The 23306-nt window shown below is 48.5% G+C and overlaps 1 protein-coding gene across 7 annotated transcripts in view; it reads left to right on the top strand.

Moving 5' to 3' along the window:
* Nucleotides 1-23306, top strand: part of AMOTL1 (angiomotin like 1) — a 152338-nt gene that overhangs the window by 87328 nt on the left and 41704 nt on the right. For 6 of the 7 annotated variants that reach the window (XM_032852767.1, XM_032852770.1, XM_032852769.1 and 3 more), the window contains 3 exons: nucleotides 1290-1442; nucleotides 6033-6957; nucleotides 19975-20266. In XM_032852767.1, the coding sequence (XP_032708658.1) occupies nucleotides 1290-1442; nucleotides 6033-6957; nucleotides 19975-20266 (1370 nt within the window). The remainder of the gene's footprint in view (nucleotides 1-1289; nucleotides 1443-6032; nucleotides 6958-19974; nucleotides 20267-23306) is intronic. The other variant, XM_032852773.1, reaches the window with a different exon arrangement.

Below are 23306 nucleotides of genomic sequence, written 5' to 3'. Positions count from 1 at the left end.
AGCAAGCAGGCAAATATTACTTTGTGTTTTGAAGGAAAGACACTGAGGAGGCTGATGAGTCAACCCCCATCTTTGACCTCAGAATAAGTAGGTACTGCTAGCTTTGGCCTTGTGGGAAAGGAGCAGATAAAAAAACCTAGCAAGACATTTCAAATTACTTTGAGATCAGTTTGAAGTTAAAGCTGAGAAACATTTGGGGCACCCGAGTGGCTCAGTCGGTTCAGTGTCTGCCTTCTGCTCAGGTCATGATCCCAAGGTCCTGGGTTGGAGCCCCGTGTTGTCCTTGGGCTGCCTGCTCAGCAGGGAGTCTGCTTCTTCCCCCTTCCCCTCCCCCGCTTGTGGTCTCTCTCTCTCTCTCTCTCTCTCTCTCTCTGTCTCTCTCTGTCTCTCTCAAATAAATAAATAAAATTTTAGAGCTGAGAAACATTTTTGTTTTAATGGAATTATCATTTGGTAAAGGATTTTAATTTAAAACACACACACACACACACAGACACACACACACACACACAACAAAAGCATGATTCTTCCCCTGGAGTAAAGGAAGCAGAGAAGTCCGTGCAGAGAGGGCAGAGAGCCCAGGCCCATGCTGCCCAGCTTTCCGTGTGCGTGTTAGTGTTCCTGTAGTGGGATCTCGTGTTTAGTGCCTATAGGGTTGACTACTGTGTCACGTTGAATTGGAACAGGAAGCCCACTCGGGTTTGTGTGTGAAGCAGATAAATTGGAGCTGAGAGGCCAAGCGCTCGGCTGAGAGCCAGAACCCATGACCCCGGCTCACACTGCCGCTTGGGTTCCAGAATCCTTGAGTGGGGCTGCGAGCTCTGTCCTGGGCTGGGACAGGCTCTTGCTCACACGTGGTCTGGCGACACAGCCAGCCTCTCTTGGTGTCTTTTATGTCTTCGGTGACACAGCTGCTCTTCTCATTTTAGTCTCCTTTTCTGGCCTCCCCACCCCTGTCCTTTCTGTCCCCCACCTTGACCATCCTGAACTTTGCGATTTGTCTAGTTCTGCAGAGGGCGTGATTTCTATCGGCGCGTGGAACTGGGTCGTGTGAAATCATCATGACTTCACTCAGTGTGTCTTGTAGGTTGTTATTTTGACCTCACGGGTCATTTTGGTGGGTGGTTGGACTTGCGATAATTCTGAATGTTAACTTTGGAATTTTCTGAATCAAAAAGACAGCTCCGAGTTGAGTGTGGGAGAATGCCTCGTGGGCTCTCGTGAGTCACACAGGAAGGAGGGAGAGGAGGACTTCATTGGCACTAATAGGCACTTTGCTTCTTCCCCAGGTCCCCCTCCCGTTTGTTACAGCCCCGGTAGTCCCGCCCCGATTCTGGAAGACCCCAACTACTTTTTCCCCGACTTCCAGCTCTATTCTGGGAGGCGTGAACCATCTGCTTTGACAGTGGAGGCAAACGGTAGTAGCATCAGGGAAAAAGTTGGTAAGTCCTTTTACTGGCATTTCGGTTGGAAAAACAGGATGATCATATGTTTCTGATTTTTAGCCTTTTGCGTAATTTTTTTTCTGTCCTTGTTTTACAAACCGACCAGTTGTATTATTGATTGTCTTTTTATTGGTGGGTGTCTTATTCTTAATGTTTGTGCTGTGGTGTCAGTAGACTGTTTTATAATAATATGTGACTCTCAACAGACAGAGTTCTTATATAGGAACTTGAGAGTCATACCATTTATTCCCCAATTTTTCTCTAATTCCTATATACATTTTTATAGTATTTTTTTCCAGTATTTTATTCCTCCTTCTCTGCTTTCACTTTTATCTCTTTCTGCAAATAATTGAGAAGTTCAGAAGAAATTCAAAGCTATAGTAGGCAGGGAACTGATTCCTATGTGAAAACTTCTTGCCTATTTTTGAGGGCAAAATTGGTAAATTGGTAAAGCTATAAGGGAATCTTTAAAACCACTGAAGGAGGGATGCCTGGGAGGCTCAGTCGGTTGGGTATTTGCACTTGACTCAGGTCATGATCCTGGGCTCCTGGGATCGAACCCCACATCGGGCTCCCTGCTCCATGGTAAGTCTGCTTCTCCCTCTCCCTCTGCTCTTCCCCCTGCTTGTGTGCTCTCTCTCTCCTGCTCTCTGTCAAATAAATAAAATCTTACAAAAACAAAAACAAAAAGCACTGTAGGGAGGGATCTCCTGGTTCTTGGCAAATGTGCTTATGAAAAGGAAATTCAGTAGTTTTCATGCTTGAGGAGAACCCCCCTCCCCCAAATCATTATCTTGGAAATACATTTGTCTTTATATTTGCATTTTTACTCAAGTTGTTTACAATGTTTATTTTTATGTGAATTCGCTTGTGCCACAAGCCTTTCATAACTGTTATCCTAAGGGCAGGGACTGTGTTCTCTTTACCTTCTACCTCTAGCACCTGTCTGAAGGCCTGGATAACTGGTTGGTGGGGAAGATTTGCACAGTGAATGTGAGGCCCACTGAAGCCCACACTGATCTCTCTTTCCTTGGGTTCTTCATCGCTTATTATAGTTCTTTGGCAATTCATCTTACATGGACTTCCAATAACCTGTTTTTCATGTTTGAAATTTTTTATTGCTGAGTTTTGGGCTTATATCTTAGTTACAGTATACTTTCTTGGAAAGTAGGGAATAAGTTAGAATTTACTGCACATGCAGTCTTATGGAGTAGATATGAAGTCTGCCCATTTCCCAGAGGAGAGAGGTTCAGAGAAGCCAAGTAACTTGCCTGAGGTCTTGGGGGTGTGATTTGGAGGGTGGGGGGAGGGGAGAGGCAGACTGGTATGATCAGAGCTCTGGTCATGAGCTTCAGGACCCAGTCTGTAAAGTTCTCGAATTTGCAGGACAATTATTTTCTGAATGCCTTCTGTGTATCAGGCTTGTGTTCTAGGCACTGGAGAGATAGCAAGTGAAGAGAGCAGATAAAACTCTGCCATCTGGCCCTTGAATTCTGGTAGAAGAGGATAGATCATAAATGCAGTGTGGATTGGAAGAAGAGGCCAGAGGCAAGAGATGTGGGGAGGCCATTTGAGACCTCTAAGGCAAGTGGTAGGGAGAGCAGGCACCTGGGAAGTGGCTGAGGGCATGGAAATTAGGGTTGCAGTCTTTTACTATCGCTAAGACACTAAAAATGTCATCTAGTGTCACCTTTTGTCATATTATAATACCAAAAAGAGTAAGAGGGAAGTGACCTTTCATAGCCCTTGCCTAAAAAAAGATAAAGGCATAAACCTAATGACAAGTGTCTGTGGGTACACACGTGTATATGGGCAATATACATATATTTATATATCTTGTAAGCATATCCTACCACCTTTATTTTTTCTCACCTTACTGGACCAAGGAAAACTAGTTTGGCACTTGATCAAATGTGGAGAGAAAAAGAGACAAAGGGCCAAAAGCACGTCTGAAATTTCTGTCTGGATGGCTTACAGGATGAGCCACTTACAGAAAACTTACAGAAAACACAAACAAACAAAGAGGCAACCTTGGGGAAGAAAGATGGTTTGGGGGGAGACGACGTGTTCTGTGTATATATAGAAACAGAGCCGTCATTGCCTGGAGTTGTAGAAGCGAGGCTGCTTGGCGATGATCTAGTTCAGTTCCCTCCCTTTACCCATGAGGAGATGGAGCTCAGAGATAGTAAGTGATTTGCTCAAGGTCACGCCTGTAGTAAGTACTAGAATTTTTACTATCCTGCTGCTATGTAATTTCCTCAATACACTACTTACTAGTATTGTGAAATGGACAGATTTTATATTTCATGGCACTCATGCAGGAATTCTTAAATGTTTGATCCCCCATTACATGCACCCCGGGTTCTGTGTACTAGCGAGACCGGGATGGGTTGGCGGGATCCTTGCCTTTAAGAAGCTGAGAGTCTTGGGTGAATAATCGCTGCTGTCTACTGCGATACCGGTTCTAATGGTGATCTGTACGAATGGAGAAGGCGCTTAGGAGGAGGGGTCAAGGCTGCCGGGCTGCAGGGGGACAGGTTATACTCCAGAGTAGCTGTGAGCCCTCACTTGAAGCATGTCTAGGAATTTCCCAAGAAGACCTGGTGAGGTGCATCCCTCTCGGCAGAGGGAAGAACGTGAGCGAAAAAGAAAGCCGAGGGGCGGGAGAGAACTTGCGTGTCTGGGAGCTATGTGGTCTTAGGTGCTGCTGGACTCGCTCACCGAGGGGTGGCCTGGGAGGGGAGGTAGTGGTGGTGGCCTGAACGGTTGCTGGTTCCCCCGTACCTGCTGCAGCCTAGGGCAGGATGTCAGTTTCATCTTGTAACTCACTGCTGAGGAATTTTCCGCAGAGGAGTGATACAGTTAGGTTTTCCTAGTTGAACAGTCTTTCAGGGTAATGTGGAAGATAGGTTGAGGTCTCCAGGGTGTGTTTGGAGGTGGGATCAAATGTCAGAAAAATAGATAAGAGGCTGCTGGAATTGTCTGGGTATGAGACACCATGGGCTTTGCAGTGTTGTGGAATAAACACAGCTTTTTTTGTAGAATGAGTCAGATCCCGACTCTGGCTCTTCCTACCTCTGTGACCCCCGTCATTCGCCTTCTCTGAGCCTCTCTCCTCATCTGTGAGATAAGGGAAATTATATCTGTCTCGTATGATCATATGTGCCTCATACGATTATCTGAGGGATAAATGAAAGAACGTATGGAGAGAATTTAGCACAATACCCGGTGCATCATATGTACTTTTAAAATGGCTCTTACGGTTACATTGTGGTTATCAATAATACATTTGGGGACTGGAGGGGAATGAAAAAGGTTAGGAGAGGTGTTTAAGAGGTAGAGTTGGCAGGCTAATACTGGATGCTAGAGGTAAGGGAGGAGAAGGAACTTTGGAAAATGCCCAGGTTTCTGGCTTGGCAAGGAATAGATGAGGGAGGGATATGGGGTTTGGTGGGTAAGTGCTGGGGGCGGGGAAGACATGTTGAGTGTGGAGAGCCAACAGGGCCTTCTGCTGGGGGCGGTAGATGTGCATCGTGAGTCAGTCGTCAAAGACCGGTGGCCGGTGTGATGGCCCGGGAGATTCTGTTGAGTGATGGTGGGAGAGCTTTTAGGGCAGAGCTGTGGGAAATAACCAGAATTTAAGAGGCAGGTGGAGAAGAGGGGGCCAGAGAAGAAGTGCCCAGAGAGGCAGGAGCTGGAACTAGGGCAGGGGTTGGAGGTGGGAGACCTGGATGCTTCAGGAAGCACTTCAGGAAGTAGATGCTCACCATGCCGAGTCTGAAATGCTTCCGGCAGGTGAGGTTCGTCATACGGGAGATGGAGTATTCTCGTTGGGCTTGGTAGCTAATCAGAACTGTAGGGAGAGTGGCAAATGGGGCATTTGGAAAGTGGAGATAGGGAGTGTAGACTGCTTACCGAGGACAATCAGAACAGAACAGGAGTACAGATGCACAGAGGCAGTTAGAGGTACGTGGCTAGGGCCAAGAAAAGGGGATTCCTTTTTGTTTGATCTTGTTTGTTTTTTTTTTTTTTTGCTTCCATTTTTTTTTTTTTTTTTTTAAGATGGGAAAGATTTGGCATGTTTATATGAGGAAGGCAAGGAGCCAGGAGGGAGTTTAAAGGAAAGGGAGGGGGTGAAGGACAGCAAGGTCCAGGAGGAAGCAGGAGATGAGGGAATGGAGAGTAGTAGACTCGGTATGAATGGGAGCAACACTTCCCTGAGAAACTCAGGGTAAATGGAGGTGGTGGTGTATTTGAAATGTTGTCTTTAAAGGCTACTGTAGTGGGCACCTGGGTGGCCTGGGTGCCTCCAGCTCAGGTCATGATCTGAGGGACCTGGGTTTGAACCCCACATCAGGCTCCCTGCTGAGCCTCTGTCCCTCTGTTCCTCCCCCCGTGCACTCTCTCTCTCAAATAAATAAATAATCTGTAAAAATAAATAATAGGTAAATAAATATATAAAATGATAAAATAAAATAAAAAGAATAAAGGCTACGGTAGCTACCATGTTAATTACTCAGCGTGTAGATCCAGACCCGTGTCCCCATGGCACATCCTGACACCCTTTTCCCTCTGTTTGCCTTCTAGTTGAGGAACCCCCGTGTCACTTCCAGCCCCCAAGCCTCCTGCGGACGTCAGAGGTGGAGATGAGAGGTTCCGAGGATGCGGCCGCTGGGACAGTGTTACAGCGGCTGATCCAGGAACAACTGCGGTATGGCACCCCGACCGAGAACATGAACTTGCTGGCCATTCAGCACCAGGCCACAGGGAGCGCAGGACCCGCCCACCCCACCAACAGCTTTTCTTCCACGGAAAACCTCGCTCCAGAAGACCCACCAATGGTCTACCAGGCGGCGCGCCAGGAGCCGCAGGGTCAGGAACACCAGGTGGACAACACGGCGATGGAGAAGCAGGTGCGGCCCCCGCAGCCTCAGCAGAACAATGAGGAGCTGCCCACGTACGAGGAGGCCAAGGCGCAGTCCCAGTTCTTTCGGGGGCAGCAGCCGCCGCCGCCACCGCCGCCGCAGGGGACTGTCGGGCACGGTTACTACATGGCCGGAGCCGGCGGTCAGAAGGCCCGGACTGAGGGCAGGCCCACGGTGAGCCGCGCCAGCAGCGGGCAGGCACACAAGGACGAGGCGCTGAAAGAACTCAAGCAGGGCCACGTGCGCTCTCTCAGCGAGAGGATCATGCAGCTGTCGCTGGAGAGGAACGGTGCTAAGCAGCACCTCCCTGGCTCTGGCGGAAAGGGGTTCAAGGCGGGAGGGGGACCCTCCCCCGCCCAGCCCACGGGGAAAGTGCTGGACCCCCGGGGTCCTCCGCCCGAGTACCCCTTCAAGACCAAGCAGATGGTGTCCCCCGTCAGCAAGAGCCAGGAGCACGGACTCTTCTACAGCGACCAGCACCCAGCGATGCTGCACGAGATGGTCAAGCCGTACCCCACCCCTCAGCCCGCGAGAACGGAAGTGGCCGTCCTGCGGTACCAGCCGCCCCCAGAGTATGGGGTGACCAGGTGATTCTCTCTCGGGCCCATTTTAACCTGGCTTTTCGAAATTTCGAGATCATGTTCTCCGCGCTTGTTATTTTCAAGGCGGGTTGGGTTTCAGCCATCGGGGTTTTTTTTTTTTTTCCTTGCGCGTGATACTTAATAAGGCACTTCTGGACCAGAATACGTAGAGTGAAACAGAACAGAGATCAATGGAGGATTGTCTCCAAATGTAGCAGAAGGCGATCGGGGATTTATGAGTTGAGGGGAGGAGCCTCGGTCGCTGGCCATCCTTGGGAGCTCTGCCTAGTGGCCAGGCAAAGCGGCAGTTTTCCTGGCTGGCTCTGTGGACAGCGTCCAGACTCCTGGAGCTTATTATTACCATGGGGTTTTATGGAGCCATTCTTCATTGTAGATTTGAAAGGAAAACGTAGTCTGAATGCTAGAACAGTGGAGCTAAAGGGGCCATAGAAATCTTAGAGTTTCACCTCTGTATCGAGCAGATGAGACACTAAAGCCTGGAGAGACGCCTACATTTCCGCAGTATGCCGCTCTGGGCCGCTGGAACGAGATTCCAGTGGCCTGACCGTCAACAGCTGTTCCCTCCATTGCCCTAATTCTAATCCTTCTTCCTATTGATAGCTGGATTCAGCAACACTTACAAGGTGTCTCCTCTGTGTGGCCTTGTACCCGGTTTGAGATACAGAAGGGCTCTCGCCTTCAAGGACCTCATCTCGGTGTCCTGGTGGGAACCAGCCCCTGAGCCCATCACTGTTCTGTAGGGGCTGTTTGAAGGCAGTACATGGAGTGCTTAGAACCAGAGAGATTGTATGACTCACAACCGGAGGCAATGGGGAGAGCCCCACAGAGGAGGTGACATCCAAGCTGGATCTCAAAGGACCAATAGGGCTGTGGGGAAAGCATGTGAGGAGATGGGGTAGCGGAACACACTGTGTAGGGGGAATGGGCTGGTTTGGTCTGGAACACACCCAGGTACCACGGGTGGGCTAGGGAGTGGCCAGCAGTGGCAAAGATGTGTTAGAACACGGAGCTGAGACCAGCTGGTCAAGGTCTCTGGGAGTCCTTCTATGGAGTTTGGAATTTAGCCATAAGCAGTTGGGAAAGCCAGTGTTTCCAGGGAGAGACTCTGTGTGTGTTTATTAGGTTGACTTCAGTGGCGGTCGAGGATGGATCAGAGGAACAGGACCAGAGGCCATGAGGACCTCCAGGGACAATTTCAGTAGTCCAGCTAAGAACTGGTGAGCACGGCCTACGTTGGAGGCCGGAGGTACTGTGCTGTGAGAGGTAGAGAAGTCACACGGACAGGACTTAATGACTGATGAGACCCAGAAGCTGAGAAACAATAGGCCAGCTGGAAATCAAACTCTCAAGAGAGAAATTGGGTCTGAAGGTACAAATTCAGGAGTTACCAGCATTTCAATGCTGCCAGCCTTCTTGGAGAGAGTGTGGAGCAGGAGAAGGGGAGGCAAGTGACCACCGCCTGTTCTTGGCTATGTTGTCATTCTCACAAAGGGCTTTATCTGTCTGTTTCCAAATCAGGTGAGTTGAGTTTTCCCTGGGTGACCCCAGCGGCTGTGTGCAGAGTGTACCTTGGCTGTACGTCTTCCAAAAAGGCAGTGAGTGGGCCTTGGCAGAGGGAGAGAGCTGGCTCGCCTGCCCTCTGCTTCCCAGCTGCTGACACATTCCCCTGCGTGTTAGGCTGGGAATGCCAGCTCAGAAGCAGGATAGCACCTCAGAGAACTCTGCCAGGCTGTGGACCTCGTTTTCCCCAAAGGCATCATAGTCTGACTGAGAAATCCAAGATGGGGCCTTCAGGGCTCTTGTTTTTTACCCTTTCATAGTTCCTCGAGCCACAGGAGACATTTGAACTTTAAAACTGTCAGGTTTGAAGAAGGGGGGGAAGAAAAGTCTTCATATCTCTGGCATATGTGCCACATTGATTCAAGAGGCTTGTTTATAGTCATCAAGGATGTTTATCACAGGATCATGGCAGAGTTTTTGATGTTTCACATTTTTTCCTGAACATTTGACTCCGCCTTTAGAGCTTGCTAGAAGGTGGGGACACCCCCAAAGGAAGTCTTCCTCTTCTCTTTGGCTTCACAGCAGTGCATAACGTGGGCCATTTTGTTTTTTTGTCATCTGGCCGTAGGTGAGATAGGAGGTGGGAGACAGGGTAAGGGGCGAAGAGAAGCAGCAATAGGAGATCTACCCAGTTACTTGTGGAAAGTGTTATTAGTCTCAAAGTTATGACGTCAAAAAGAAGAAGAAATGCGTGAGGGATTTGAGCTATTTGCCAGGCTTGGTGGCTGGACTGACACAGCATATCCAAATGGCCCCAGAGAGGTAGCAGACGGGCCACTGAGGCTCGGCCCCAGAGCTGAAAGGCCCCTTTGTGAGCCTGGCCGTGGCTCGCCAGCATGGCTCCAGTGGCCCAGCCCTGGGCCGACAAAGTCAACAAAGGTACGTGTACACCAGTCCTGCCGCAGACAGAGCCAGCGTGATCTGAACTCCCAGGGTGGGATCTGAGACTCAGCAGTACGCGATCTTCAGGTTTCCTTCGACCCAGGAGATTTGAGTTTCGTGGTTATGTTCCTTTGCGTCTAAAGAGTTATCTGTTCGTCACTGATGGTGGTGGTTTTGAAAGCTGCAGGCTGTGGGGTCTGTACATCACAGACTCCTGGCCACCAAGGAAGGGCCACTGAGTGAGGTCATGGAGTCCCATCTCCTGGCCCTTTACTTTGTTCAGACTTCACAGCTGTTTGCCTACCGATGGAAAGGTCCAAAAGGCAAGTGAGACAGAGCATAGAGCTTATGACAGAAGGAGGAGGAACTTGGGAGTTCTTGCCTTCGTTACTGACCCACCATAGCTTATACATTTACCGTCCCTGACCTGCTAAAGGTGGAGATGTGTGGTGGTTTGTTGTAAAGCACTTTAGTCTCTTGGTGGGAAACCCCAGGGAGAAGCTATCAGTTACAGCCTCGTTGACTTGCACCAGGTTGGCCCCTGTTGTGGGTGAGGGTGTGCAGAGTGGCTGGTGGGTACCTCCAGGGAACAGGAGCTGGCCGAGGAGGAAGGCTCTGGTTTTATTCCTGCTCCATCATCCTTTTTCTTCAACCTGAAAGTGGTAAGGGATATAAAGGAGGACAAGGTGAGAATCGAACAGGTTGTTCTATGTAGAATTATGCTTTTAAAAAAAAAAAAAAAGCCAGCATTTGGGTGATAATTCATACTCACTTTGTGGAAAGAGCATTCTAGAAGCAGTGACCTGGCTTACGGGACTGTGCCGTGAGTGGAAGTGAATGCTGGCAGATGAGCTGATCGCTGTCGGAGCGGTTGGGAGGACGTTAGTCAAGGGCATGTTTGCTTTCCAAAGAAGTCTGCCCATATTTCCGAAAGTGGAAACCAAAAAGGCAAAAAAAAAAAAAATCACTTAAAGTAGCCTACTTTCTTAATACAATGACTGTAACATTTTCCTCTACACATTCATTTGTTCATGTGTTATCCTCCTAGATTATATTCAGTGTAGTATCTTGGCTTGTTTGTGCTGTTGCCGGTACTGTTGTATCACATTCTTTCTACAATAGTATCTTAGCTTGTTTTAACTCATATTGTATCAGTTCTTTCTACAATACCACGCACTTGTCTTCCTCACCATCCTTTTTATTGCTGGGTGATATTTCATAAAGTATATAATTTACATCATCGTTTCTACAAATAATATAGTGAACACAATCATGCATATCAAGTTTTCTGTGCCCTAACTCTGACACCTGGTCCTATCCCCTAGCCTCTGACCCTAGGAGGGTGGCTTTCTGAGTGCACGATGGGAGGGCCTGAGAGAAGACCCAAAATATTTAAGACTTGGCAGTGTTTCTGAAAATTGGTGTGAAGGTGGAGCTAAAAACAGCAGGACCAACTGAATGTCTATTTCGAGAGTGTGTGGAGTCCCAGGTCCCCTTCTCACTCAGGTTGTGGCTGGCTGCTCTGTCTGTCCTTGCCCCAATAGAAGTCCCGGGGGGTCTGTTCTCTGGAGGGGATCTCTGAACTTTGGTTCACTTCTTTAGAAATCATTATTTAGAGTTGAAATTATCGGGTTAATTGTAACAAACATTTAATGACTCGTGATACCAGATAACTTGGTAAAAATTATTACAGTGTTTGTGTCACTGCCCTTTGACCAACCTTAGTCATTGTCATTACAAAACCTTCGCTCACTTAATGGGCAGATATAGTGTTAATTCTTTATTTTACTTTGCAATTATTAGCTGGGTTATTTGGGGGGTTAATTTAACGGTTAATTTAACCTTGCAAATTAGCTGTTTGTGTCTTCCATTTGTATGATCTATATATTATAATGGATTCAGAACACACTAAAACCTGTGTTCTCTAACACCGGCCCTGACCTTGCAGTGTCTAGAACTCCATCTGTACCCTTAGCAGGGGGGCAGCGGAACAGGAACAAAGCTTCAGTGCCTGCCTCCGCCGGGCACTCTGTGTGGGTGACCTTCCTCTGCTGTCACTGCATTTCTGAAGGGTAGGCACTGTCACTGTCCTTACTGGATGGTAGCAGGGGATCCATGATGTTCATGGTAAGCACTGAGGCCCAGACATAAGCATAGGAAGATAGTTTTACCAGCTTTCCTGGAGCAGAGAAAAGAGTGGTAACTGTTGATTAATATTTTTTCCATCTATGAATGTATTAATTTGATTTTTAGTATGTAAATGGATACCTTATAAAGGCACGAATGATGGCGTTTTTGACCCAGCCCTTTGTCCAGGCTGATAAAAGCATCTTACAGATGATGTCAAGCAGGAGGTGCTGCGGACCTCCTTGCAAGGAGAAGCTTGCTTGGTTTTCCCCCCTCTCCACAACACCCCACCGGGCTAGCCATCTCCACCACCCTCCTTCCCAAAAGGGCACGGGCTGACAGTTTCCTGCATCCAGAGAGAGAAAGTGTGGTGTAACTAATGTCCTAAGTCGCTCATATTTTCCTTTAAAAATGCACAGTGCATTTTTCCCCAGAGAAACCTCCAGGGCTAGTTTTATTTAGGTTAGATGACATCCTCCGGGAACATGCCAAATGAGGGTACAGTAAGGAGGGAGGCACCAAGAGGGGACACAGCCAAGGAGTGCATGTGACAAATGAAAGAGAGAGAACACCTCTCCCCAAGAAACTCATGTTGATCCAACTGTGCAAGCAGAGTGCAGTTTAAACCATGAACAAGGACAGAGATATGTGCCCAAGAGCAGGGCTCACTTGGTGGGCATGGGGTTTGGAATGTGCTGTGTTATAAGAAAAAATGTTTGGTGGTCCCATCTTGCTTCCAGTTGGAAATGTCTGGAGGAGGGAGGAGAATTTTCAGAGTAAGTGTATATCCAGAGTGGTAATTTGCAGTTTATAGAGTTATGAACATGAATTGCTATGTAGGACAAAAGGTAAGCCAGGTCCAAGGTTGTTGGATTAAAAACGATGTGTTGCTCTTAACAGAAATGAGGCCATGGAGCCTTACTTAAATTCCACCAGCTAAACATGTGTTTTGAATACCAGCATTAGAACTCAGGAGTTTCTACAGCTTTTAAGCTGGATTATGGCTGGATGAGCCAAGAAACATGTTGTTTATTCTGAGAAAAAGCTCTGCAGTGTGGGAATTTGAAAGGCTAGGGTCAAGTTCAGGTTACTTTCTTAGGAAACGTAACACAGTTCCAGCTATAATGAGTGAGACCAGTGACTTCTTCAAACAAGAGGATTGCCTCTGTCCATCCTGCATGGAAATAAATCTGATCTTAGTTTACACAAGACTTGAGTCTTAATTTGGGCATTTATGAGTCTTGCTGGTGTCTGCACAATCAATGGGGGCCGGCGGGGAGGATTTGGGTTTGCATGAAGATTTGAGGGGTTTTGAGTTCTGGCTCTTCCATTTTGTAGTAAGTTTTGTCAGTTCTCTGAGCCTCAGTTTCCTTATCTGCAAACTTACAGCTCCCCAACAAAGAGAAAGAAGGAAAGTAGAAATTATCTGCAGTCCCACTATCCAGAGATAACCAGAGTTCAGTAAGCTTTGGCTGTGTTGCCCGAGGGTCAGAAAATCAGAAGAGAAAGTGGGAAAACTCTTTGTAAACAGGAGGTATTTTTGCTGAACGACAGGTCTTAACTCTTTAACTTCTTCACCACAGGCCAAGAAGCGCTTTATGATTTCATCTTGTTGTTAAATTCTTTTATCTCATTTTGTTTACTTTCTCTGATTATCACAATAATGATGCAGATTTTTTGGTTTACCTTCAGTTTCTAATTTTTCTACAGCATACATATGTCTAGGTAATCTTAGATAATGAATTTTTTAAAAAGGAGCCACATGTGTCCATTGTAGAAATTTTATAAAGAAAAACAGGACAAGGAAGAAAAATCCATAATCCCATCACGTAGCATGAGCCACTCTGACTTCTTATTATAATTCCTTCTAGTCATTTTTCTGTGCATTGTGTTTCACACGTACTAGGTGAAATCCTAATATGTCTAGATATGATTTGAAAAAAGTCCTTTCTTAGGGACTCAATGGAAACTTGCTGAACTGAATTGTTAATGTCAGTACTGAAAAAAGTTGTTTTGATTTTATGTCTCTATTAGTAAGTTTGCTTTGGAATATGTCTTCAGCTGTCTGCATTTTTTCTTTTGAATTCCTTGATCACATCCTCTGACTGTTTATCCATTGATGTTTATTTTCCTGCCACGGTTTGAAAAGTTTTTAATTTTTAATTGTTAATCACCTGAGCCAAATTTATTAAATGTTAGCATGATGGCCTAATTTCAGATGAACATTGAGTTTCATATATTGAACATAACTTGATCACCATTGACGCCTGGGAATATGAGGAGAGCAGGGAGGGGTCTGACTGCTGGTCTCTTTGCATGAATTGCTCTGATGGTCACTGAATTCTGGAATTATCTCCCAAAATGAGGCCTTTTGGTGTACATTCGGTACGGTCGACAGCAGTGCTGTCCAATAAAAGTATAGTTATAAGCCACACATGTCTACTCAAAAATGTTTTGGGAGTCACATTTTTTTAAAAGTTAAAAGAAAACAAGTGAAATTAATTTTAAAACATAGTAAAGTTAACCTGTTAAAAACATATTTTAGGGGCTCCCGGGTGACTCAGTGGGTAAAGCCTCTGCCTTCCGCTTCGGGCATGATCTCAGGGTCCTGGGATCCAGCCCTGCATTGGGCTCCCTGCTCAGCGGGGAGTCTGCTTCTCCCGCTCCCTTGGCCCACCCCAGTTAGTGCTCTCTCTCTCAAATAAATAAGTCTTTGAAAAAATAAATAAAAACATGTTTTAGTTAGCTAAAACCATGATCATTTCAACAGGTAATCAGCATTGAAAGCTATTAATGAGACAGTTTACATTTTTGGCCCTGAGTCTTCTGATTTTGATGTCTGTTGTCTATACTTCCCACACATTTCAGGTGTTTGGGAGCACATGTAGCTCGTGGCTACTTCTGGGGACCACACAAGTCCCAGAGGAGGTAAGACTCTGAGAGCGAGTGCCCTGACACGTCCAGACATCACCTTGAAACGGGCTCTTGTTCTCTGCTGTGCTGCAGGAAAGTTCTTCAGAAGCCCAAGGTTCTGTGGCGCTGGAATAAGCTTTGATCCCTTACTGAGGTCGAGCATTAGGGAGTGCAATCCTTGTCACGTGGGGTTTGAAGAGGAAGGGACACTCAGGTGGTTCTTCTTGCCTTTCTCTGAACACCAATGATCAGTGTGTGGTAACGATAGAGACTAACAGGTTTAAGTGCTTCCCTCAGGATACACACAGTGTGGCATGCTTTATATTCCTTGTCTCATTTAATTCTCGCAACAACCCTGTGAGGTAGGTATGATCATCTCGTTTAAAGGTGAAGAAGTTAAAAACTCACCCGTGGGTCCATGGTTAGAAAGAAGCAGAAGCAGAGAAAAGAGACCCGGTACTGAGGAATAGGGCTCTCCTGTACTAAAATGGGAGGTAGCCTCCATGCGGTGGGAGTATGATAGGTTTTATGTCCCCCCCCAGTTGAAAGGCTCCCTCCCCCTTTTTTTTTGTTTTGTAGTTAGATCTTAGCTCTGTGAATCCTGAAGTTTGCGCACTTTAAAAATAAGATAATATATGGCGTGAGAGTGGTGAATGCCCAAGTTTGTGAGAAATCGGTACAACAGTGTGACATGCTAATGTGACACGTTACATCCAGGTGTCACATAAATATGGAAGTTTATGAACGAGCTTGTGTATGAAGGCCTGTGATGTGCACAGAGGAGCAAATGGATTGGTGATTACTTGTCACCAATGACCCTGTTTCCCCAATCCAAATAGCATTGTCACTCCCATTTTGAGCTGCATTTTGTGACCCCAAATACATAAGAAGGGCAGTGATGGGGCACCTTGGTGCTCAGTCGGTTAAGCGGTTAAGTCTCTGACTCAAGTTCGGCTCAGGTCACGATCTCAGAGTCCTGGGATGAGCCCCACATTGGGCCCCACGCTCAGCCGGTGGTCTTTTTCTCCCTCTGCCCCTCCCCCTGCTTGTGCTCATCTGCACGCGAACTCTCTCTCAAATAAAAATCTTTAAGAAGAAAAAAAAGGGCAGTGACATGGAGCTATGTTATTATATTGGCAACGTCATGATTTGAGATTCTACCTAGAACTGATTATCCAGAACCAATCTAAACACCAGAGGTCTCTTCTTCAATACAATGTTGAGGGTTTAGCCATTATTTGAAAGCACATCAAGCATATGTTGTCTCCCTAATTGCTCCTGGGCTTAGGGGCCAAATCAACTGACACATGTGTATTGGGTACCAACCTAGTTGAAGCCATCATCTTCTACCCTCAAAAAACATGCATGCTAAAAATTTGGGAGAAAAGACACATGTGTGAAAAATTAAATATTACCTTTAAAATGAAAATTCAGGAGAACAAAAGACTTGATATAGGCCAGTGGTGGCAGGTTGTGAGAATCGTGATTTCAGCAAGTTGTCAGTTTGGAGGAAAGAAGTGGCTACCAATTCTGGGATTGGGCTATGTGCATATGGCCCAAGTCACTGACGATGGAGGGCCAGTCTGCAAGAATTTCCTCCATGACCCCCATTTTGTCTCTTAAATGTGACTCTTTAAATGCTGTATTTTTAATACATCACTGTAGACTTGGCTTTGCTCAGACATATTTAAGCAACTGGTCAGTTACTGGTCAGTTGGGTGGCACTTGGGAAAAGGTCACTCTCTGCGGCGTTTGGAGGCTCAGTGTGGGCGTAGTTGCTCACAGTGGGCCCCAAGACCTCAGGAGTGAAGGACCAAAGGGTGGCTGCCTTCCCTCCCTGCTCTCAGCAGGACAGAGAAAGAGTGAACTGCGTGGACTCTCGAATCAGAAAGCCTGGGCGTGGCTCTCCTTTATGTTCCTGTTTTCTCTGTTCTAGTTCGTAAGTTACCATCCTGTGCTTTGTTCTTCTCATCTTAATAGGTTGATAATGAGACCTATCTTAGAAGGCAGTTATAAAGGTTAAAATGAGACGCTGAATGCAAAAAGTGCTCAGTAATTGTTAGCTGCAACAGAGAAAATTTATTGGACTTATGTGTGCCATGCTCGGTGCAAGGCTTTTTATTAGGGGCTGTGGGATTCAGATGGTAACAGTAATGGTGATTATAGCTCACACTTGTCCAGTGCTTACTTTGTGCCGGCCTTTATCTATATTATTAAGCCCTCAAGTCCTTTAGCCTTGAGCTAAGTAGTACACAGTCCCAGGAAGTCGAGGCCCATGGTGGCAAATAAGCTGGCTCTGTGACTTCACAGAAGGAAGTCAGGAACAAGTAGATAATTACAGCATCGAATTCTACTCGCAGGTGTTTCTCAATGCATACTGGTTCCCATCCCGTTTTTTTCTCTTTTCTTTGTGTTCTCATTGCTTGGGCCGTGGCCGATCAACAGCATTATCTTTGGAAGCTGAGGATAGCTGGTTTCTGGTATGATCTTGTGAGGAATTGTCTGGTTCTGTTACACTCTTTCTCCCTCATTTCCACTAAGCCCAAATCTGCCTGGTCCAGATCCTTGATCTCACCAAACTGCTGGCAGAGTGATGGAACCAAGGAATGGATGTTTGCTGTCTTCCCTGCCCATCGTCCATGGTGATGGTCTGTTTATTGAATGTGTAACTGAGTTATTTACAAGGCCAGTGTTCTCCTTAGTAAAAGAGTTCCCATTTTGAAAAAGTGAGTTCTTTTCTGTTGCCTAACCTTGGTAAACACCCTTTTCTGGCTTTGCCATGCAAGTGACTAGTCGCCATCATGGGTGACTTAGGTTGGCATTCAGGAAACACTTCCTTTTTGTCCTAGATCGGAAAAAAGATGAGAAGATAAGCCCACCCCTGACCATGAGTGAGTCCCAAATCCCTGGGTTTAATAAATGTGAAAAGATAGATGCCGTGACCCATAGTTGCCTGGGCCAAAGGGAGCCCCCAGACTTCAGACAGTAGAGATGCAGGCTCATCTGTGCCCATCTTGGCCCCAAGGAGACATGCCACATCTGTTCCTTGCCTTGGACGAAGTGTGAAGGGAGTACTTGGGGCTGAGAACAGGCATCTGCCTTTGAATGGAGGCCGTGTAACATGTTTTGCCTCTTGCCAAGGCAACCTCTTTCTATGAAAAATACCCTCTAGGATTTAGCCAGCCTGTAGGAATGCACTTACTCTGTAACAGATATGGGGTTTTTTGGGTCCGTACCTGATAGCCGTTCTTGTAATCTGCGGTGAACACCAGGCCTTCAGAATGGCGCTCAGGGACATTTCACTCTTGCCATGGAGTTAGATCTCATACAAACGGGACCACACATAGTCATACGTTTCAGCATGGAAGGGGGACACATTCATCAAAATGCAGAAACGTTTTATTTCTAAAGAGATGGGCCTGTAGTTACATAACAGGTATGGAGAGGGAGGGAAGAGGAGTGGTTTAGCTCTCCCCACGGACAGCATTCCTTTCTGATCCAAGGATGGCTGGAAAGTGGAGCTCATTAAGGAATCAGGAACCAAATTGAGCTCCACAGTTCTCCGCCTTGCCTCGGGGAACTTAGATCCTAGCTGTTTGAACAGGAAAAGGAAGGGGCTTTCTGACTGAAGGCACAAGGAAATCTAGTTGGGAAATACCTTCCGAGCTCTGAGGTTCATTACCAAAGCAGGGCCTGTGGCAGGTCACATTGCTGGGATCTGCTGGCTTGCTTCTGAGGTCACCTTTATGAATCTCTGCATCTCCACGTAGGGAGGGCTAAAGTGACCCTTGTCACATTTTCTTCTAGAGTACAACACGTGGCTGCCAGGAGGAATCCTGGCTAAGAGAGATGCTTATTGCAAAATGAGTGATACAGAGGCTGACACTGTCCAAAAACATTCCAGCAAATATATATATGTATATACGTATATACATATATATATTTAAAGATTTTATTTATTTATTTGACAGACAGATCACAAGTAGGCAGAGAGGCAGGCAGAGAGAGAGGAGGAAGCAGGCTCCCTGCCGAGCAGAGAGCCCGATGCGGGGCTCTATCCAAGGACTCCGAGATCATGACCCGAGCCAAAGGCAGAGGCTTTAACCCACTGAGCCACCCAGGCGCCCCCCCCCCCCAGCAAATATATTTAAAAGGAAAAGAGAAGGCCAGACGGCCTCCTGGGCAAAGTGGGGAGAGCTCTGAGAGCTTTGGCTACAGCTGGCCACGGTGATGGGAGGAGACACAGGTGATCATCAGGGATTGGAAATAGGTCACAGAGGTCACCCTGTGATACAGAACATGGGGACTTAGGGATGCTGATAATTCTTTGAGCTCTAGTTCCCAGACTGAGACCTAAAAGGTTAGGGAGGTCAACAAGTCCCGAGCCTACAGGGGAGAGGCCGCTGTGGTTAGGGAACCAGCCAGCAAGAGCGTCTGTGCTGCTTATCCCTGCAGCAGTTGTTGGTAGGAGCCCTTGGCGGAGGCCGAGAGAAAATACGGTGATTCTTATGGAACAGGTAACGGAATAGTGAGGTGGGGATTGTTGTGGAGCAGAATGAGAGATGGGGGAGCTCGTGGTTGCAGATAGAGGAGCTAGTGCCCGGGCTTCATAATGTGGCTAAGATCCGCAGAACTCCTCATCCCGGCAGATTGGAACAAAAGAATTTTCTCTTCCTGAAGACTTGCCCATTTCATTGGATGGTATCCCTGTCCATTTGTGCGAAGCCCCAAGTCTAGGAGTGATTTTTAAATTTTCTTCCCCTTTTCTCTCACTGTGCATGGTCTGTCCGATGTCTCCCAAATCCATCCCTAACTGCCCTTCTGCTACAGCCTCGTGAGACTCCCATCGGTTCTCACCGAGACCACACACAGCCTCCCTGCAGGGCACCCTGCTTGCGTTCTTGCCCCGTGCGTCTCATCTCTACACCACCCCATGCGGCAGCTCCTCCATGGGCATGGACTACACTCTGAGGGCAGGGTTGGCCTTGGCTTACAAAGGCCCTTTCCTCTTGCTCTCTCTGCTCTTACCTTGTCCCGCTTTCGCTGGCCGTGCTTCATATCCATGGGTCTGCCTGTGCTAAGTTCTAATGTGGGCCCCATACACTAGCCAGTTCTCCTACCTGGAATGTTCTTCTGCCTCCTCCTTTACCCTCTTGCCCCAGCCATGGGCTCCTTCTTGTGTGTCTTTCAGACTTCAACTCAGGCACCCACGTCCCCTTCCCTGCCCTCCCAGAATGAACTAGCCATTCACTGCCTCCCATCTCATGACCTGGTTTGAATGGCTCACCTGTTTCCGTCTCTGAGAACGGAAGCTTCATGAGAGCAGGGTTCTGGTAGCCCCCGCCGCCCCAGCAATGCTGATCCAGAGGGAGAACACATTACCTATCAGTGGGTGAGCGCCTGGTCCTGCCGTCCTTCGCCAGCACAGAGATGTACGCCGATGGCCTGGGGTCTCGCTGGGGACTTTCTCCTCCCACTGCGTTCCTGGGGTCTGATGCCTGGTCTCCACTTCCCTTGCAGCCGCCCCTGCCAGCTCCCTTTCCCGTCAACGGTGCAGCAGCACAGCCCGATGTCCTCCCAGAACCCCCCGGTTAGCGGGCCGCTGCACTCCGTGTCCTTGCCGCTGCCGCTCCCCATGACCCTGGCAGGCCCGCAGCCCCCGCCAGCCGCCTCACCCAGCCAGCAGCTCGGGCCTGATGCCTTTGCCATCGTGGAGCGAGCCCAGCAGATGGTGGAGATACTCACTGAGGAGAACCGGGTGCTTCACCAGGAACTTCAGGGTTACTATGACAATGCCGACAAGCTCCACAAGGTACGTGACTTCCCGACGGAAGGAGAGGAAGAAGCAGGGTCTCTGGGAGCGTCAGAATTTTTTTACCGCTCATCAGGGGTGGACGCTCAGACCACGGGCCGGCAGTGACCCCTTTTTACGCCGGGCGCCGTGCAAAGCTTTAGGGAGACAAATGAATAAGACACAGTGCCTGCCTTGGAGAAGCTTCCGGTCCAAAAGAGGGAGCGTCCTCTGTGCTCATCCCTGCCGTAGAATGTCAGGTACAGGGTGGGGGTGGGGTGGCCCTGGACCTGAGACTCAAGAGTTCAGTCGTATTCCCCTGGGTGGACGGTGTGGAAGAGGGAGCACCAACGGGAGCACAGAGGAATGGGTTGAGAGAGACAGGGTTCTCAGGAACCATGTGATTGCCCCTTGGGGTTCATCAGCTGGGCTCTGCAGAAAGCATCGTGGCCTCAAGGCTGTGGGTGGAGTCCGAGCGACGGCCTGCTGTCCCTCCTTCTGTCCGGCACGGAGATGCCATGCGAGTCTAGCCTGTGTCCTTACCATGGGACTATTGGAGTGTGGGGTTTACGCCGAGAGCCACCGTCAGTGGGAGAACTTCCAGCAGGATGAACTGCTGTAGGCAGTGATTTCATGACGTCCCACGTGTCAGGACCTGGAAGGCTTCCGGTTGCACGGGAGAGGTGAGGGGCGCAGGCATCAGGATGTGGCAGAGCGGGAGGGCCACAGAGCCCTAGAGTTTCCTTTCTGGAGGCCTGGAGGCCTGTGTGGTGGAAGTGACCGTCTAGGGCTCTGAGTTCCTGTCTCTGTCCTGGACACCCAGGGGCTTTCGTGAAGAGGAAAGGTCAGAATAGAAACCCCGCCTGACTACAGGAGCATTGCCATTTGGTCCCATGTGCTGGTTAGTGCTCCCGGGGCTGGCCTGAGTAGCGTTCCCCTCTCAGCTGGTCTTCTCGCTGGTCAACGTTTCTGAAGCGGGGGTGCCTCTTCTTTCCCGACAGTACACACTGGGAGCAGTGGGCTTGATGGTGCCAATGTTTTCAGGCAGAAACTGCCCCAGCACATTTGTGCAGAGCTTCCGCCCAAAGGGTCTGGAGCTCCCTGGAGTCAAGACCAGACTTGGCTCAGAGACCTCCGGATGCCTTTCCTGGAGGGGAGAGAATGAGAGCCAGAGAGGAATGGGCTGCCTGAAGTTTGCGGCCCCACCCCCACCCTGTTCGGACCCCAGAAGCTGGGAAACAAGCACGCTGTCTTGTGGCCTTGGCTGTAAGTCCCTGCTCAGACCCAGGCTTGCCTCAGACACCTACTGGGGCACATTCCTTCTAGGCGCAGTCTGCACGTCGGGAAGGAGCTCCTCAGCCCCTCCTAGGAAGTAAGTCGTTCTTTCTCCTCCCTAATGAAGCCCTGTGGCAGAGAGGTCCAGGAGTTAGGCAGACCCACCTGAGGGCATTTTGGTCCTGGGTCTTTCCACACGGATGTCTTTGAATAGTGGAAGGTGCAGAAGTTGGGAGGTCTTGTTATTCTTGGTTGATTTTTTTTTTATTATTATTAACATATACTTCTTACTGACCCATCACGAGCATCACTGTCTTGATTTCGGTGCACATTTGAAAAACCAAATCAATCTCCCAGGGGCTCAGCTTCCCCACACAGGCAATGATTCTTAATCTCTGGGGTGAAAAGGATTTTGATGATTAAAAAAGGAAAAATCAAAAGCGGTTTCCCTTCTGGAACTCAAAACTCCTTCAGTCCTTTGAATATTACAAATGGTTCTATGGTTACTCCACGTCATGAGTCAGTCATATGTCAGGCTGGAATTGTCAGTTTGAACACACAGCTTCTAATGGGGCCCGCTGTGTTCATCACTCATCCCGAGCTGTTGTCCACAACCAGTACCAAGAGACACAAGGGCTGCCTGAGGCTGTGACATAACCTTTCGCAGCTTGTGTCCCCGAGATGGGCCTTGTCCCAGGTCCTCCGTGTGCATGGGCTGCCCTGCTTGGCCATCTGTCAGGACTGTTGGGTGAGGGGACTAGAACTGTTGGGTGAGGGGACAACCTCACTTCTCAGTGAGGATGACCCTGGTTTTGGTGGAGACACATGTGGCTCCCAAGGACGGCCCGCACTGTGCCAGCAGTAACATCCAATCTGGGATACTCACAGTGTTGGGACCCTCGCAGAGATTCACTGTGAGGGCAAAACCAGAAATAGATGAATTTTTAATGACAGGCCTTAGCCTACGTATCCTGTGCCAGGAACACAGTGGGAAGGAACGGCTACATGCGGAGCCTGCCAGAGCGTGGCCTATCTAGGAAGACCCTGTTTCCAGAGAGGCACAAGGCGGTGATTCTCACTGTTAGTGTGGGACTGATGGCTGAGGACCCCTGAGAGAGTAGTTTGTCTGTCGTTTTTCCTTTCGGCCATGCATTTTGCTTCTCTTTCCTCCCGGTTTCCCTGAAACCTAATTAATGGACAGAGTTTGCAGTGGGACTGGACCACGGGCCTTTGAGGGGTTCGGCCTCAGAAGCTGTCAGGGCCCAGGTGGGCATGTGAAGGGAAAGAGCCAGGTATTTCCCATTCTCCAGGCTTGCCTTGCCTGAGTGGAGACCCTGGTCTTTGGTCAGCAAACAGTGGTGGCTCTGATTGGGCTCTCTGCGGCGGAGACCGCAGGCCAGTCTTGTCTTGTGGGTCTCTGGGCTGTGCACGTGAAGGGGCTCAGGGAAGACACCGGTATCTCAAGCTTGGAGTAGCTGAGCTTTTCTCTCTCTCTGCTTCTGGTTCTTTCTGGGACAGGGAGTGCTTCTCTGTGGGATCCCAGGGGCTGTGCAGCTTGGCCGGAGAGCTTCCTAACACCGGCCTGAAGGGAAGGCAGGTGCCGTGGAGGCAAACCCGGGGCTGTCTCCATAGGATCCTGGGACTCTGAACTGGCCCGGGTGTTTTCATATCAAAGCCAACCTATCCAGCCTGCCCCTTGCCTTTAGCAAACGTCAGGGGAAGCTTCGGTATTCTGGACATGGTGGAAAGGTGGTTCCCATTCTGAAGGAGTGTGCAGTCGAGTCAT

This window comes from Lontra canadensis, unplaced genomic scaffold, assembly GCF_010015895.1.
Source record: "Lontra canadensis isolate GAN:19392208 unplaced genomic scaffold, GSC_riverotter_1.0 scaffold7, whole genome shotgun sequence".
NCBI classification, from domain to species: Eukaryota; Metazoa; Chordata; class Mammalia; order Carnivora; family Mustelidae; genus Lontra; species Lontra canadensis.
This window is presented reverse-complemented; position numbering and strand designations above follow the sequence as displayed.